An 18807-nucleotide genomic window follows, 5' to 3' on the forward strand; every position below is an offset into this window, starting at 1 on the left:
CAAGAAGGTGCAGCAGTATGATGTGTGCAGCATGGTAATAAGGCCCAGCATAGTGATGATGGGTGCAGCATGATGCAGCACAATGATAGGTGATGGAGTCACCTTGGAGAATCAGTTGAAGCAGCGTGTCTTCAACTGAGTTCAACTACCTCATGTATCATCTACTTAGAGATGATCTATGCTCTTATTTAGATAAGTCAACGTGTTGACTTCTGTTGTATATGTACTATCTCTCTCTCTCTCTGCTGAACTATTGAAGAACGTATAAGAGGAATTGATCAAGGGTTTCCCCACATTGGGGTTTGTCCCTAGCTGGCGCCACATCTTGTGTCCTCTTGTCTTCTGCGATTTATGTTTATGTTCTATCTGCAATTTACTATTACGCTGATGTGATTGCTAATCTGGAAAAGATATTGAGCTAACTGTGAAAATTGAAATAAATTCCTCTACGCATAGAACATACCTAAACTTAACATGGTATCAGAGCTGAGGTGAAGACAAAGCCCAAGCAAGAGTGAAAGAGCAATCACCGAAGATAGTTGGGAAAGGACAAAAGGATCAATGGGTTCCTCATCCCTCTTCAAATTAACCAAGGGTCAGGTCGAAGCAGAGAATATTATCAAAATGGCGCAGCGGAGGCTTCTGATGGCCTACCTAAAGATCACTTCAATGGGAAGTCTGGATCTAAGGGTGGAAGAAAAGGCAGATGCCTTGTTTATAATAAGTTCAGCCATTATGCGAAGGAGTGTCCAAATGGTAGGGACACATCACTTGTTGATGATAACAATCATTCCAAGGACATCTTCAATGATCAGAGGAATGACAGGTAATACAAGTCATCAAGGAAATAGCCGACTCTTCAAGAAAGCAAGGAACCCTAGGTATGAAGAATCAAATGTTGTTTCTGATAAGATAAAGAAGCATTATCTTATATTGGCCCTCTCCTCCAGACTCTTTGGGAATCTGGCTTATTGATTGTAGTGTTTCAAGGCACTTCATTGGATAGAAGGGTGCACTCTCTAATTTGGTAGAGATGGAAACAATCATGGGATTATACTTGGAATCAATGCCACCTATCCTGGAAAGGGTGTAGGGAATGTCACCCCTCAATTGAATGAGGGTAACTCGATTCATTTATAAGAATCTCTTTATGTACCTAATCACAAGAAGAACCTGGTGTCCATTTCGGCAATGGAAGTCAAAGATTTCAGGATGGCATTCGTCAATGGAAAGGTACATATTTGAAAATGGAATTTTCAAAGATGCTTTTATTCTTGGGTTCAGGGTTGGCAATTTGTATCAAGTTGCAGGAAGTCCATTGGGGACCATGTCAGTTGACACATCTCTTCTATAGCACCGAAGGTCTACTTATTATGGGGCCCTACCCGATGTGAGTCAGATGGTGACAGGGATGCCTAAATTCAAGAAGAGCATGAAGGTACATGTCCGAGATGTACCGAAGGAAAATCTTACAAGGGGACCATTCCCCTCATGTAGTAGGTCCACAGGTTTGGAACAACCCGAGGGGTTTGAGATTCATGATTGGGAATCTCATGTATGCAGGTGGAAGAAAGCCCTCTATGGCTTGAAGCAAAACACCCTGGGCTTAATATGAGAGGATTGATAGCTGTCTGATGAAGCTGAGATTCACTAGGAGTGAAGTCGATCCAAACCATTGCTTGAAGGTTGTGGATGATAGACCTCTCATACTGGCACCTTATGAGGATGACCTCTTTCTGATAGGTGCAAACCCTCTCATTTGCAAAAGTAAGAGGGAGTTGGATTTCGGATTTGGAATGGTGAACTGCAAGCCCGTGACTACCTCGATGGAGCTTAACTTTCAGAAGTTATGTGGTAGTGATGTCGAACCAGATTTGGGAAATGCCTCTGAGTTTCATAAACTCATTCGCATTGATGTTCTTGGTGAACTTCCGTCCGGATATATGTTTTGCAGTTAGCATGTTGGGCTCATATTTGGTTGAGCCTCACTGGATTGGTGCCAAGAATCATTTGAGATATCTTCAAGGCACAATCTCTCATGGATTAAGATACACTGCCGGAAATGTGAAGCTACGTGATTATTTTGAAGCTGATTAGGCAAGCAGTGTGGAGAATCACAAGAGAACTTCTGGGTGTTGGTTCTCTTTGGGTTCTACTCGATATCCTCGATGAGCAAGAAGCAGAAGACGGTTGCTTTGAGCACCGCTAAGACCGAATACATAGCTACGAGTATGACCTCGTGTGAAGCTGCCTGGTTGCGGAAGCTCTTCAGCGAGTTGGTTGTACACATGATGGATACCACGATGATCTTCTGTGCCAACCAGAGGAGGATTCGATTATTGAGGAATCTCGTATTCTATAATTGCTCTAGCATATAGACATCAGGTACTACCTTATCTGGGATATGGTACATCGATGAGCAAGAAGGCTCCATCACATTGGGACTGATGTGCAAGTCGCATACATTTTGTCGAAGCCCTGAGGAAAGGTCAAATTTGTGACTTTCCCGAACAACTTGAAGTCGTTGAGAGACCCTCTTATGAGGGTCCTGCATGATGCATGCATTGAGCTTTGGGAGCTCTGGGGGGCTTGGGGTACTTCTTGGAGCAACAAGCGACCATAGGGCGACTCACCCTCCCCTAATGGTGCATTGTGTACAGGGTGAATGGTTCAGCCTTCCCCTGTGATACCTCGTGGCGACTTATGGACAGGATGAGTGGTTCTCCTGTCGAGGCATCCTACCCATGTAGTCTGGGACTCATGGGAAGTACCTCTCATTTGGCCAATGAGTAGGGAAATGGGATTAGGGACCCTAGTAGTATTATAGATGGACGCATCGTTGTATCTACCATACTCCCTATGCTAGGATGACCTCCATTGATCTAGGATCAATTGGACCTGACTTCGGGTCAGTAAGAGTGATATAGCTCACTCTCTCTTGGAATTGATCTGGGATCAGTATGAGTGGTTTTAGACACTCTCGTGTGATATTGTTCTGGGATCAACTGGAACTAACTTCGGGTCAGTAAGAGTGATATAGCTCACTCTCTCTTGGAACTGATCTGGGATTAGTATGAGTGGTTTCAGACACTCTCTTGTGATATTGATCTAGGATCAACTGGAACTGACTTCGGGTCAATAAGAGTGACATAACTCACTCTCTTTTGGAACTAATCTAGGATCAGTAAGAGTGGTATGACACACTCTCTTCATATGCAACTGACTCTGGGTCAGTAGAGAATGGTATGAGACATTCTCGATCAATTCTTCTTCTTCATGGTTCAGCAGAGCAGAGTAGAGCAGTGCAGAGCATTGATGACAAAGATAGTACAGTCTGGCAGATGGATCAGCAGATGGAGTGCTCCCTAGTTGAAAGGGAATGTTGAAATTGGCAACTAGGGCCAACTCCATGTGGGTCATCTTATTTATGGCAGATGATATTTTTCTTGGACTCCTCTCATCGAAAGGTGTAGGATTGATCTAAAGATCATTCGATTCCGATAAGTATTCATGAAGATATGAATTTATTTGTGTTATAAGACAATTCGTCAAGGTCGGCCAGCAACCAACCAACCCACGCATGTGCTCAACGTTTTAGTATAAAAGTAGGTGACTTGATAGTCATTTCTACACACTTCACTCTTGATTTCTCTCCACTTGTTCTGGGTTTTAGTGGAAGAGAAATCTAGGAGAGGAAGCCCTAAACACAGAAGGTAAGGAGCCCTAGTACAAGCCCTAAATGCAGTCAAGAAGGAACACGCTGCCATATACATTGGTCTCTACAAGCCCTAGACGTAGTCAAGAAGGAAGCCTACATGCTGCCCTATAAGTTGGTCTCTGCAAGCCCTAGACGCAGTCAAGAAGGAAGCCTACACGCTGCCCTATACGCTGGTCTCTACAAGCCCTAGACGTAGTCAAGGAGGGTTACTATGATGCCCTAGCAGCATGTCCATGATGCCCTAGACGCAGGTCACTTCAAGTGACGGAATTGATGGATGGAGGGCCAAGGATCTAGGGCCGAGAAGGCAAGCTGCTAGGCCGAGTAGAGGGAAGCTAAACGCTGGAATTTGAGTGGTTGTTTGGGCACGTTGAGGAGGCTGAAAGCTACAACAAGCTAGGTCGCAGGCCATAGCAAGTTGTTGGAGTTATTTCATGGCTGTGTTGAGAGGATAACATGGCATGGGAGGAGCATCTTCAAGGCTGGCCGCAGTACTAGAGGGCTAGTCTTGTTGTGTGTTGGGTTAAGGGCAGTGGCACATACCCTAACCAAAAGTGCAGTCACAGCAATGCCAACTATTGGGACAGCAGCGACAATTGGAACAGCAACAATAATGGGACAGCAGCAATGGAATGGTAACAATTAGGACAGTAGCAATGGCATGCTGACAAATGGGATAACAGCATGACATGGTGCAGCAATAGCCAATTGGGACAACAGTACAGTAAGCAAGGTACAGCAAGCACATGGTGGCAAGCATGGTGCTGCAAGCACATTGGGCAAGGTGTAAAAAGCACATGGTGCTGCAAGCACATTGGGCAAGGTGCAGAAAGCACATGGTGGCACGCATGATGCTGCAAGCACATGGGATAGCAGTGTGGCAACATGGTGCAGCAATGGCACATACATGATGCAATACAGTGAGGTACAGTATAAAACACTGGTGAGTGCAGCAAGATGATATGGTACAGCAAGATGTTGTAGTACAAGAAGGTGTGGCATAAGGAGCAGTAGTATGATGTGTGCATGTTAAAATTGGCAACTAGGGCCAAACTCCATGTGGGTCATCTTATTTATGGCAGCTGCTATTTTTCTTGGATCCCTTCATCGAGAGGTGTAGGATTGATCTAAAGATCATCCGATTCCGATAAGTAGTCATGGAGTTATGAATTTATTTGTGTTATAAGACAATTCAACAAGGTCGGCCAGCAACCAAACTACCCGCACTTGTGCTCAATGTTTTAGTATAAATAGAGGTGGCCTTCAAGTCATTTTCACACACTCACACTATTGTGATCTCTCTCTTCATTCTGTTCTGGGTTTTGATGAAGGAGAGATCTAGAGGGAGTACCCTAGGCTCTACGCTGCCCTAATGAAGAAACCCTAATGCAGTCAATGAAGAAGCCTTAACGCAGTCATGGAGGAGACTTTTATAGCACAGCAAGGAGAAGTTCTAACTGCCCTAAACACAGGTCTAGAAGAGACCCTAAGCAGTTGTCCTTAAAAGCCTTAAATGTTGTCCTAGGAAAAGATATTTAACTGCAGACAAAGGAGGGTCATGTTGTGCCCTAGCCGCAGAGAATAGAAGGACTAACGCAGCACTTTAGTCACAGATGAATGATGTATAAAGGAGGCCTCAACGTGCCCTAGCCTCAGACAAGGATGAGACCTAATCATACGTGGAAGACGGGCCCTAAACTCTGATGTATGAGGCCTAAGTTTGTGCCCTAGTCACTGTCCAGGTGTGCCTTAACTGCAGGCCTTATGCCACAGCAATAAGGATTGTTTTAGGATCATTTGGAAGAGTGTTGGGCTACCACAGTCAAGAGGAGACTTGATATAGTAAACCGCAGCAAACAGAGGAAGGGCAAAGTTGTTGATGAGGGATAGACTGCCCAGAAAATGCAGTATAGGGTCTCCTCCTCTCTTTGAAGGGCAGTTGCAGCAAAGGAGGGCATTTCTGGGCAGATTAAAGGTTTGTTGGAAGTACCCTAACCAGTCCAAGATTGTTGCAGTCAAGGACCCTAGAGCTATGAGCTGAAGGAAGTATTAAGGCCTGCCATATGCCCAGAACAGCGGTGTGTTGGGCATGACTGTTAGGTACAGCAGTTACAGTACAGCTAGGCAATGGTACATACATATTTAGAGCAGCGTAAGTATGTTGGGACAGCAGCAATGTTGGGTTGCTATACTGGGATAACAAGCCGTGATGGGACAACAGTACTAGTAGCATGAAATTGTGCCACAATATTCAATGGGACAGCAAGACATAGTGCTGCTAACATGCATGGGACAGCAAGGTAATATAGTGATGCTAATATGCATAGGACAGCAAGGTAACATGATGCTGCTAAGACACATGGACAGCAACAAGGTATGCTAAGACATATCGACAACAACAAGGTATGGCAAGGCAAAGTGGGACAGCAGCTGTGACATGGCAGAAGGCACATGGTACAGCAGCAAGCATGGTACAACAGCAAGCATGGACAGCATGGATAGCAGCGACAAGCAAGGTGCAGCACGGTGAGGTGCAGCATGATGACGAGATGCAACACAATGATAGGTGAAGGAGTCACCTTGGAGAATCAATTGAAGCAGCATGGCTTCAACTGATCTCATGTATCATCTTCTTAGAGATGATCTCTGCTCTTATCCAGATAAGTCAAAGTGTTGACTTCTGTTGTAAATGTACTATCTCTCTCTCTCTCTGTTGAACTATTGAAGAACATATAATAAGAATTGATCAAGGGTTTCCCCACATTGGGGTTTGTCCCTGGCTAGCGTCACATCTTGTGTCCTCTTGTCTTGGCTTGTCTTCTGCAATTTATGTTTATGTTCTATCTACATTTACTTTAATGCTAATGTGATTGCTAATCTGGAAAAAAAAATTGTGCTAACTATGAAAATTGAAATAAACTGCTCTAAGCATAGAACATACCTAAAATTAACATGGTATCAGAGCTGAGGTGAAGACAAAGCCCAAGCAAGAGTGAAAGAGCAATTACCGAAAACAGTTGGGAAAGGACAAAAGGATCAATGAATTCCTCATCCCTCTTCAAATTCACCAAGGGTGAAGTTGAAGCAGAGAATATTATCAGAATAGCACAGCGGAAGCTTTTGATGGCCTACCTACAGATCACTTCAATGGAAGTCCGGATCTCAAGGTGAAAGGAAAGGCAGATGCCTTGCTTGTAATAAGTTCGGCCATTATGACACATCACTTGATGATAACAACAATCATTCCAGGGACATCTTCAATGATCAAAGGAATGACAAGTAAGGCAGATCATCAAGGAAATGGCCAACTCTTCAAAGGAAGCAAGAAACCCCAGGCACTTCATCGGATAGAAGGGCGCTCTCCTTAATTTGGTAGAAATGGAAACAATCGTGGGATTATACTTGGAGTCGATGCCACCTATCCCAGAAAGGGTGTAGAGAATATTACCCCTCAATTGAATGAGAGTAACTCGATTCATTTATAGAATCTCTTTTATGTACCTGATCGCAAGAAGAACCTGGTTTCCATTTCGGCAATGGAAGTCAAAGGTTTTAGGGTGGCATTCATCGATGGAAAGGTACGTGTTTAAAATAAATAAAATCTAAGATGCTTTCGATTTCAGGGTTGGCAATTTGTATAAAGTTGCAGGATGGTCCATTGGGGACCATGTCAATTGACACATCTCATCTATATCACCAGAGGTCTACTTATGGGGCCCTACCCGATGTGAGTCAAATGGTGACAGGGATGCCTGAATTCAAAAAGAGCATGAAGGTACATGTCTGAGATGTACCGAAGGAAAATCTTACAAGGGGACCATTCCCCTCATGTAGCAGGTCCACAAGTTTGGAACAACCCGAGGGGTTTGAGATTCATGATTAGGAATCTCATGTATACAGGTGGAAGAAAGCACTCTATGGCTTGAACCAAAACACCCTGGGCGTAGTATGAGAGGATTGATAGCTGTCTAATGAAGCTGAGATTCACTAGGAGTGAAGCCGATCCAAACCATTGCTCGAAGGTTGTGGATGATAGACCTCTCATACCGGCACCTTCTAAGGATGACCTATCTCTGACAGGTGCAGACCCTCCCATTTGCAGAAGTAAGAAGTAGTTTTATTCCGAATGTGGAAAGGTAAACTACAAGCCCGTGACTACCTCGAACTTTCAGAAGTTATATGGTAGTGATGCTAGACCAGATTTGGGAAATGCCTCTGAATTTCATAAACTCATTCGCGTTGATGTTCTTGGTGAACTTCTGTCCGGACATATAATTTGCAGTTAGTATGATGAGCTCATATATGGTTGAGCCACACTGGATTGGTGCCAGGAATCTTCTGAGATATCTTCAGGGCACAATCTCTCATAGATTGAGATACACTACTGAAATATGAAGCTACATGATTATTCGAATACTGACTGGGCAGGCAGTGTGGAGGATCGCAAGAGCACTTCCGAGTGCTGGTTCTCTTTGGGTTCTGTTTGATATCCTGGATGAGCAGGAAGCAGAAGTCAATTGCTATAAGCACCGCTAAGACCGAATACATAGCTATGAGTATGATCTCGTGTGAAGCTGCCTGGTTGTGGAAGCTCTTCAGCGAGCTGTTTGTACACATGATGAATACCACCGTGATCCTCTGTGACAACCACGGGGGGATTCGATTGTTGAGGAATCCCGTATTCTATGATTGCTCCAGTAGATAGACATCAAATACTACCTTATCTGGGATATGGTACATCGATGAGCGAGGAGGCTCCATCGCATTGAGACTGATGTACAGGTTGCAAACATTTTGTTAAAGCCTCGGGGAAAGGTCAAATTTGTGACTTTCCCGAACGACTTGGAGTCATTGAGAGACCTTCTTATAAGGGTCTTGCATGTTGCATACATTGAGCTCTGGGAGCTCCGGGGGGCTTGGGGTACTTACTAGAGCAACATGCAACCATAGGGCGACTCACCCTCCCCTAATGGTGCACTGTGTATACGGTGAATGGCTCAACCTTCCCCTATGATACTCCGAGGCGACTTAGGGACAAGATGAATGATTCTCCTGTCGAGGCATCCTACCCATGCAGTCTGGAACTCATAGGAAGTACCTCTCATCTGGCTAATGAGCAAGGAAATGGGGTTAGGGACCATAGTACTATCGATGGACGCATAATTGTATCTACCGTACTCCCTATGCTAGGATGACCTCCATTGATATAGGATCAATGAAACTGATCTGGGATCAGTATGAGTGATTTGAGACACTCTCTTGTGATATTGATCTGGGATCAATAAAACTAATTTCGGGTCAATAGAGAATGGTATGAGACATTCTCGATCAATTCTTCTTCTTCAAGGTTCAACAGAGCAGAACAGAGGTCAACAGCGCAGAGCAGAACAATGCATGGCACTGATGGCAGAGATTGTACAATCGGACATATGGATCAGCAGATGGAGTTCTCCCTAGTTGAGAGGGAGTGTTAAAATTGGCAACTAGGGCCAAACTCCATGTGGGTCATCTTATTTATGGCAGCTGATATTTCTCTTGGATCCCTCTTATCGAGAGGTGTAGGATTGATCTAAAGATCATCTGATTCTGATACGTATTCATGGAGTAATGAATTTATTTGTGTTATAAGACAATTCAACAAGGTCGGCCAGCAACCAAATTACCCCCACTTGTGCTCAACGTTTTAGTATAAATAGAGGTGGCCTTCAAGTCATTTTCACACACTCACACTCTTGTGATCTCTCTCTTCATTATGTTTTGGGTTTTGATGGAGGAGAGATCTAGAGGGAGTACCCTAGGCTCTACGTTGCCCTAATGAAGAAGCCCTAACGCAGTCAATGAAGAAGCCTTAACACAGTCATGGAGGAGACTTCTATAGCGCAGTAAGGAGAAGTTATAACTGCTCTAAACGCGGGTCTAGAAGAGACCCTAGGCAGTTGTCCTTAAAAACCTTAAATGTTGTCCTAGGAAAAGACATCTAACCGCAGAAAAAGGAGGGTCATGTTGTGCCCTAGCCGCAGAGAATAGAAGGACTAATGCAGCACTTTAGACGCAGATGAATGATGTATAAAGGAGGCCTCAACATGCCCTAGCCGCAGCCAAGGATGAAACCTAATTATACGTGGAAGACAGGCCCTAAACGCTAATTTATGAAGCCTAAGTTTGTGCCCTAGTCACTATCCAGGTGTGCCCTAACCGCAGGCCTTATGCCGCAGCAATATGGACTGTTTTAGGATCATTTGGAAGAGTGTTGGGCTGCCACAGACAAGATGAGACTTGATATAGTAAGCCGCAGCAAACAAAGGAAGGCTGAAGTTGTTGATGAAGGATAGACTGCCCAAAAAACGCAGTATAGGGTCTCCTCCTCTCTTTGAAGGCCAGTTGCAACAAAGGAGGGCATTCCTGAGCAGATTGAAGGGATGTTGGAAGTACCCTAATCAGTCCAAGATTGTTGCAGTCAAGGACCCTAGAGCTATGAGCTGAAGGAAGTATTAAGGGCTGCCATATGCCCAGAACAGCAATGTGTTGGGCATGACTGTTAGGTACAGCAGTTACAAGACAGCTAGGCAATGGTACATACATATTTAGAGCAGCGTAAGTATGTTGGGACAGCAGCAATGTTGGGTTGCTATACTGGGATAACAAGCCGTGATGGGACAACAGTACTAGCAGCATGAAATTATGCCACAATATTCAATGGGACAGCAAGACATAGTGCTGCTAACATGCATGGGACAGCAAGGTAATATAGCGATGCTAACATGCATGGGACAGCAAGGTAACATGATGCTGCTAAGACACATGGACAACAGGAGGGTATGCTAAGACATATGGACAGAAACAAGGTATGCTAAGACATATGGGACAGCTACAAGGTATGGCAAGGCAAAGTGGGACAGGAGTTGTGACATGGTAGAAGGCACATGGTACAGCAGCAAGCATGGTACAACAACAAGCATGGACAACATGGATAGCAATGGCAAGCATGGTGCAGCATGATGACGAGATTCCACACAATGATAGGTGAAGGAATCACCTTGGAGAATCAGTTGAAGCATCATGTCTTCAACTGATCTCACGTATCATCTTCTTAGAGATGATCTCTGCTCTTATCTAGATAAGTCAAAGTGTTGACTTCTCTTGTAAATGTATTCCCTCTCTCTCTCTCTCTCTGTTGAACTACTGAAGAACATATAAGAAGAATTGATCAAGGGTTTCCCCACATTGGGGTTTGTCCCTAGCTAGCGCCACATCTTGTGTCCTCTTGTCTTGGCTTGTCTTCTGCAATTTATGTTTATGTTCTATCTGCAGTTTACTTTAACATTGATGTGATTACTAATCTGGAAAAGAAATTGTGCTAACTATGAAAATTGAAATAAACTGCTCTAAGCATAGAACATACCTAAAATTAATAGTGCAGCGTGGTAATAAGGTCCAGCATAGTGATGATGGGTGCAGCATGATGCAGCACAATGAGGTGGAGCGTGATTACGAGGTGCAGCACAATGAGGTGGAGCGTGATGACGAGGTGCATCACAATGATAGGTGATGGAGTCACCTTGGAGAATCAATTGAAGCAGCATGTCTTCAACTGAGTTCAGTTACCTCATGTATCATCTACTTAGAGATGATCTATGCTCTTATTTAGATAAGTCAACATGTTGACTTTTGTTGTATATGTACTATCTCTCTCTCTGCTGAACTATTGAAGAACGTGTAAGAAGAATTGATCAAGGGTTTCCCCACATTGGGGTTTGTCCCTAGCTAGCGCCACATCTTGTGTCCTCTTATCTTGGCTTGTCTTCTACGATTTATGTTTATGTTATATCTGCAATTTACTATTATGCTGATGTGATTGCTAATCTGGAAAAGATATTGAGCTCACTATGAAAATTGAAATAAATTCCTCTAAGCATAGAACATACTTAAACTTAACAGATTCAAATACCACTTGTGATATATTTGCCCCTCATTAGTCAATTAGGGCTAGCAAAGTACTAGCAATCCCAAACTTAGTTAAGCACTTGAGTGTGGGATGAAGTGTTTCCAAACATTTTAGTTAATTTGGTCTAGCTTGGGTGGTTAACAGCAAAAGTTGTTATCCTCCCCACCCATGTTCAAATCTCGCTTGTGATATGTTTCCCTGTTTTGCACCAATTAGTACTCTCAAGGTACCAACAATCTCACTCTCGCTTTAGGGTGGGACGCCATGTGTCCAAACATTTTGGTTGACTGGATCTAGCTTGAGTGGGTAGGAGGAAAAGTTGTTGTCGCCCACATCTAGGTGCAAATCCAACTCATGACATGTTTTCCTTTGTGGGTCAATTGGAGTTTTCAAGGTACCAACAATCTCACTGTCACTTAAGTGCTTGATGGTGTGACAAGATGTTTCCAAACATTTTAGCCCGAAAAGCTAGCTCAACCAATTGGCCCAAATGTTGTTGGGTATTTGGCTAGTATTGTGTTAGCAGGTGCTTAGTTTGAATTCCCCCTAGGTGAGATGCATTGGTCTACGTTAACGATTTTACTTGGGATGCCATCCACAAATGCGGTGAAGCATCCCTTGTGTATCCCCATGACATTTTCTTTGGAAAAATATGTGTTTATGTGGTCTATGATATGCCCTGCTCACTTCAGACACCCAAATATCAAAACCAACCCACCCACGTGCATGCACCCTAGCTACATTGGTTCAAAATCAACATGTCAATTAGCACAAACCATTGGTATAACGAAGTCCTGGAATGCAATTTAGAAGGAGAGTACTGATATGGCACAGAATCCCATCACAAGGATATGCCGCCATAATAAGATAGCTTGCAATTGCGGACATCACATATTTATCAACCACAAGCCAAAGAGGCTCACGAGGCATGACATCAAAACTGGCAGCACTGCCAGTGCTGGAATGAAGGATGCTGCTACATCAACTTAAGGGATTTGAACTCAAATACCAGTTTCCAGATTGGCAAGCTTTTGATGTGGATAATAATTAATACCTCATATTACCCACCTTGGTCTCACATTGATGTGGGCTATACTTGGTCTCACATTGATGCAGGTAATACTTTACAAAACAACGTTCGTCTCATAATCGTTATCAGTGTAAGATTATTCACTACATACGCAGACAACAGAAAATTGGGGGGTCATCCTACAATGAACAAATCTTCATGTGAGTGAAGATCATGAAGATCTATTGTATTCTTAGACTTGGCAATACGGTGTTTCCAAATTCATAAAACTCAAGGAGCACCATCAAAAAAGGCTCAGGGAACATAATACCGACCTTAAAATATATAATCTTGTTTGACTCGCTCAATTGCTGCAGGATTGCAAGCCAATCTACCCTTCTAGGATTCAAATTTTCCCTCAACTGAGTCAGCAACTCCGACGGATCGTCATCATCAGACAAGGAAAGGATCTGCTTCATGATAGACTTACATTTTCCAGACATCACAGTAGGCTCTTCTGGAGTTATCTTCTTCTCTGCCACTTCCAATTTCTGGCCGACCGCAGTCCAGCTCGGATCAGACAAATCCATCCCGTATGCCTGAAACTTCAATTTCGCTCGCCGCTGCGGCAAACCATGCTTAGGCTTTTCTTCAGGCTCTTCGCCCTCAACAGATTCATCAACCCCTTCAGCCAAATGCTCTCTACCACTCCCAAGCAGTTTTACTCTGTGACCGCCACTCCCAAGCAGATTTGTAGTAGAATCTCTACCAGCCAACCTATCCAGGCTTCTGTAGAACTCAATTTCCGATCTTTTCTGCTCGGCAAAATGCATTTTCAAATCCCTCAGAAGCTCCCCAGTTACGCCTGCATCCTTGGCAAACTTAGTTATTTCCTTCATCTCATCGGACTGTAAATACATTTGAATCTCCATTTTCAATTCGTCCTTGTGCATGTCTTCGATAATGCCCTTGGAAGCATCCCAGACAATTTTCCAGAGATCTTGACTGAAGTCTTCTGTTTCCAGAGACGCTAAAAAGTCCTCAAATTGTTTGAAAGCTTCGAATGTGCCTTTTTCTATCTCCGTAACGACTTTATCCACTACGATTTCCAGCATACCGTTAATGACTTCTCTGTCCGCATCTACATAAGCTTCTGAGAGCTTGGTGCGCATGACTGCAACGAATTTTTCCAAGAACGAGTTAATGGCGGTATCATCATCATCTTCTTCTTCTTCGCGCACTTGCAGGGAATGCAGTAATCTGCTCTTTGATATGAAATGGGGTTCCAGTGTCGAATATCTGCTTGGTCGAAGGTCGAAGGGTCCGACGTTAGGGCTTTCCGGGCTGGAAATGGCGGGGTTGACATGGGCCGCTGAAACTCTGTAAAATGGTCTCCGGGTTTGGAATTTTTTGATGGCGTTCCTCAAGTGGGTGATCGTCCTCCTGGTGGTGAGGAACTCCATTAGCGTTAGCTGGAATAAACCCTATCCAAAACCCTGCAAATTTGACAATTTAGAACGACATTTGAATGGTCTCATTTGTGAAGAGTTTTGTATTGTATCATAATGCTCTCCTTGGGCAGGTGCTTTTGGCAAATATTCATTAAAACTGAATGAACCATTTTGAGTTCAGTTGAGAAAATCTCAAATCTCAATATCAGTCCAAATTTTATGGGTTTGATATTATGGTCGGGAGGAACTGATTTATTTAATTTTTATAATAAATAAATATTTGAAATTCCAATTTCTTATTTTTTAATATTAATTTTATTTAATTAGGATAAATTAAGTTTGTACTTAATAGTCATTAACTTATTATATATTTTGAAGTCTATAATATTTACTTATAAAGTTATATTTGTCTTCCATGTAGAATGATGCATTAATTTATTACTAGCACTTGAACCTTAGGGTGCAAAGGGTACATTGATGGTGTTTTGGGGTTACACTATACTTATACACAGTTTCGAAGCATGTAATCATAAGGCTGACTAAGAATGTCACGTGGAGTTTTCATGATCTCATCGAAATCTCTACAGCGTCGGCCTTATCATAGGGCTAACTAAAAATGTCACGTGGAGTTTTCATGACCTCATCGAAATCTCTACAACGTCAGCCTACAAATGTCTACAATATTAATAAGAGGAACCTCACAATAAAAACTCCTTCGGTGTAATTAAATTTCAATTACCATTCTCTTTTTTGTAAATTTAATTGATTGTTTATACAGATTGCGCACATTCTTTATAATTATTTCAAATGCTCACATTGTATGTTGCATACAAGGTTTCTCCACATTGCATAATCCACTCACATCCCTTCTTTATATGTCAATACTATCATTTCATCCACTAAATTAATTTATTCAAAAGAACCAAATGAACAACAATACCATTTTCCATAAGTAATGCCTATTACAGTGTTTAATCATACCTTTTTCTTTTCTATATAGTTTTCCATAAGTAGTACTTATTACACTGTCTAATCATACTTTTTTCTCTCATGTCTAAATAATTACAGTTCAAAATGACAAGTTGTGCAATAACATGCAATGACATACCATGGTAATAGGTAATATCCACACAAAATCATATATATAATCTTAAAAATTAAGGCTATGTTTTCTTCTTTTATTTGTGGTTGTTAAAGCCATTAAAATGCCTATAGGTAGTGGTTATTGATTTAGAAATTTTCTCAAATTTTGCTTTTGCTCTACAAAATTTAGGGTTTCTTTTTGCATAATTGTCCATGCTTAGTTCCACGAGAGGGGGCTATGCCCCCTCCTTGAGCCAAGTTGTTTTGGAAGTTCATAATGATTTTGGATCTACTTGTATTCCCCTTCAATCTCCTCATCTTTGACATCCTTTTCATAAAGTAGTCAAACGAAGTGAGGTTTCTAGTTTCGCAGTGAAACCCTCATTGGGTGCATCTTGGCAAGATGCAAAATATGAGGTTAAATCTAGCAAAATAAAGAATATATCCAGCATATGCAGGGTCGCACTCTCATTTGCAAATTCATTGGATTATGGCCCTCTGAAAAGTCTCTAATTGGGTGGATCTAAAATAAATGGAATCTCTAGGGTCAAATAAAATTAAAGCTGGGGAGGAGGATTCTTCACAATCATTTTCTCCAACTTGGAAGATAGATTGAGGCTTTTTGAAGGAGAGTCGTATTTTTTTAACAATACAAGGCTCTTCATGCAATTTTAGAAGGAGTAGTGCAATCCAAAGAAGGAATACTTCCTTACTGCCTTGGGGTGGATACTACTCTTTTCTCTTCCCCGGGAATATTGGGAGGAGGAAACCCCTGAAGGCATTGGCAATGTCATCGACCACTTTGTCAAAATATTGGAGACTACTAAGATAAGGAGGTACACATCATATACTTGTTTTTATGTTTACATGAATATCTCCTAGCATCTTCCAACCTCCATAGATATATATTATCAGGGTAGTGTTTGGAAACAATCTCTAGATTACAAACATGTGCCCTTTAAATGCAGACATTGTCATGAATATGAGCATTATTATTAGGGATTGTCTAATGAAGACCAAGGAATTGCCTGAAAAACACCCTTCTCAGAAAGCACAAGATGATTTGGGCAAAGTCCCCCAAAGAAGAAGAAATGTGAGTCCTCAAGGTACCCCAAACTTTGAGTCCCTCTCTGAAGGAGTCTTCAGAGCAAGATAATGTTCAATCAAGCATTCAATCAATAGAAGGAAAATCGCATAAACCTCTATTGAATCTTACAGAGCTTGTGCAAAAGTCTCTTGAAGAGAACCAACAAAATCCATTACCACAGGAAATGGTTAGCCCCCTTTCGTTATAAGTTGAAGCAGAATCCATACTAGAAGATATCGATTTGGATGACCCACAATCGATTGCCCTTGCAGAAGAACGGCATGAAAAAGATATGAAGGACATACAAGCTCATTTGGCCAGGATTTTGTACAAAGCATATCTTTAAAACAAGGAAAAAAACCAACTAGGCTTGAGCTCTTCTCAATCCATTCATGGGGTTCAAACCAAGGATTTCAAGGTGGTCTCTAGGCATGACAAAGAAGCTAACAGATGAAGTTGCAAGAGCAATAAGGCATTGATCCAAGAAGACAATGAAAAATTAGTCAACTCAAGAAAAATGATGCTAATGTCAAAGGCATTTCCTGATCTAGGCAGATATTGGTGGCCACCTACCTATTCCACTTGGACCCCCAACATTGTTTCATTTTAGTTTCCTAATTTAAGCACGGTTTCCTATTTCGGCAGTTTTTTTTGGCAGTTTTTTGGGTCCTGAACTTCTAGAGCTGTTTTGAAGCCATAACGGTGTTTTTTGGGGAAACGGGAAAAGGTAAGTCTTTGATCGACGTTTGCAATCAAAATTTGTTGTCCTTCACTAGACCTTTCTAATGGGCTATCGCACACACCAAACGGAGATCGTATGTGAAAGTTATTGTTATGAAACCAGCTCACAAAAAGATAGAAAAGATAGATGAACGCCTTAGAAATAAGACTCTTTGAGGGGGAAACCTCCTTTACATTACACAAATGAACAATTCTTGGATGATACAAATGACAAGACCTCCTTTCTGTATATAGGAGTCTAAGGGGTCATAATATAATCAGAGCCGACATAACAATAATAATGTAAGGGCACAATAATAACAATAGTCGGCTTCTATGGGGCACGATAATAACAATATGGGGACTACATGGGCACAACAATATAATAAGGGGGTTGTACTAATAACAATAAGGGGTTACACTAGTAGTAAAGGAACCTAACATGCCCCTCTCCTTCAAAAAGTGTTGTCCTCAACGCTTGAGTAGTTCTTGATGCTTCTGTATAAAATTCTTGTCCTCCCATGTGGAATCTTTAGCAGGTAAGTTCTTCCACTTGATGATATACTCTGAAATTGATCGATTTCATAGCTGTCGAGTTCTTGTTTCTATGACTGCTCCAGGTTCCAATATGATTTTTCCTTCCTCGTCGAGTTTTGGTAATATTGTTTGAACTGGGATCTTCTGCAACTTTTGAATGAGTGGCCACACTTTTTCATCCTTCTTCCATTCATCCCTTGCTTCGTTTATCCAATTTGTTTGGATAATAGAAATAGCACAAAACAATGCTTCTACATCCTCATCCTTTCTTGAGAGTGCATCTGCAACAACATTTTTCTTCCCCTTTTGTAGATGATTTCAAAGTCATAACCCAACATATTTGTGACCCATTTTTTTTGTTCTTCTAAAGATAATATTTGTTCTAAAAAGTATTTAAGATTATCATGATCCATTTTTACCTTGAAGTGTCTTCCCATTAGGTAAGGTCACCATTTCTTAAGTGCATGTAGTATTGCCAACATTTCCTTCTCATAAATAGCTTGCTTGAGATGTAGACATAAAAATACCCAATCGCCTACATCAAAACTTCTTTCCCTGTGTTGTTGATCTGCCTATTGTTTCATTCTATTCTGCACCAAAGTGGCATTATCCTTTAAAATTTGGAGAACTTGTTGTTGATGCTCGATGTGATCTTTCAATGCTTGAATCTTTTTCTTCTTGATATGTCCTTCTATCTTGAGAGTTTGAGTGGTAATTTCTTCCAATGCATTACAAGATATGGTCAGATTCATTTCTTGATGCTCGATGTGACCTTTCACTTCTTGAACATTTTTCTTCTTGATATGTCCTTCTATCTTGATAGTTTGAGGAGTGGTAATTCCAGTCAATGCATTACAAGATATGGTCGGATTCATTTCTTCTTTCTTGACGTGGTCTTTCACTTCTTGAACCTTTTTCTTCTTGATATGTCCTTCTATCTTAAGAGATTGAGGAGTAGTAATTCTTTCCAATGCTTTACAAGACATGGTCGGATTCATTTCTTCTTTCTCTGGGGTTGGTTCCTGGTGTATATACTCTTCTTTTGACATTTCCTGATCCTTTTCTTCCTCCTCTCCACAATCAATGTAAAATAATTTATTCTCAGCACACTTATGACCTTTAATGTATTTGTTATCACAATTTTAACAAAGCCCTTTTTCTCTTTTTTCTTCCAATTGTTGTGGTGTAACCCTTGTAGGTTGTGGAAGTCTAGGAGAAACAACACTTCCATCTTTATAGTTGTGAGGGGTAGACTTA

The 18807-nt window shown here is 41.8% G+C and overlaps 1 protein-coding gene across 3 annotated transcripts in view; it reads right to left on the bottom strand.

Moving 5' to 3' along the window:
* The window catches only part of NFD5 (pentatricopeptide (PPR) repeat-containing protein), a 79764-nt gene extending 65418 nt beyond the window's left edge, over positions 1–14346 (bottom strand). For all 3 annotated transcript variants that reach the window (XM_089373921.1, XM_089373920.1, XM_089373919.1), the window contains exon 1: positions 13008–14346. In XM_089373921.1, coding sequence (XP_089230047.1) covers positions 13008–14135 — 1128 coding nt within the window. In that variant the 5' untranslated portion in view covers positions 14136–14346. The remainder of the gene's footprint in view (positions 1–13007) is intronic.
* Positions 14347–18807: the final 4461 nt, after the last annotated feature.

The sequence above is a fragment of the Pinus tabuliformis genome, chromosome 8 (assembly GCF_031772625.1).
Source record: "Pinus tabuliformis cultivar Carrire ecotype Pingquan chromosome 8, CPIR1, whole genome shotgun sequence".
In the NCBI taxonomy this organism is placed as follows: domain Eukaryota; kingdom Viridiplantae; phylum Streptophyta; class Pinopsida; order Pinales; family Pinaceae; genus Pinus; species Pinus tabuliformis.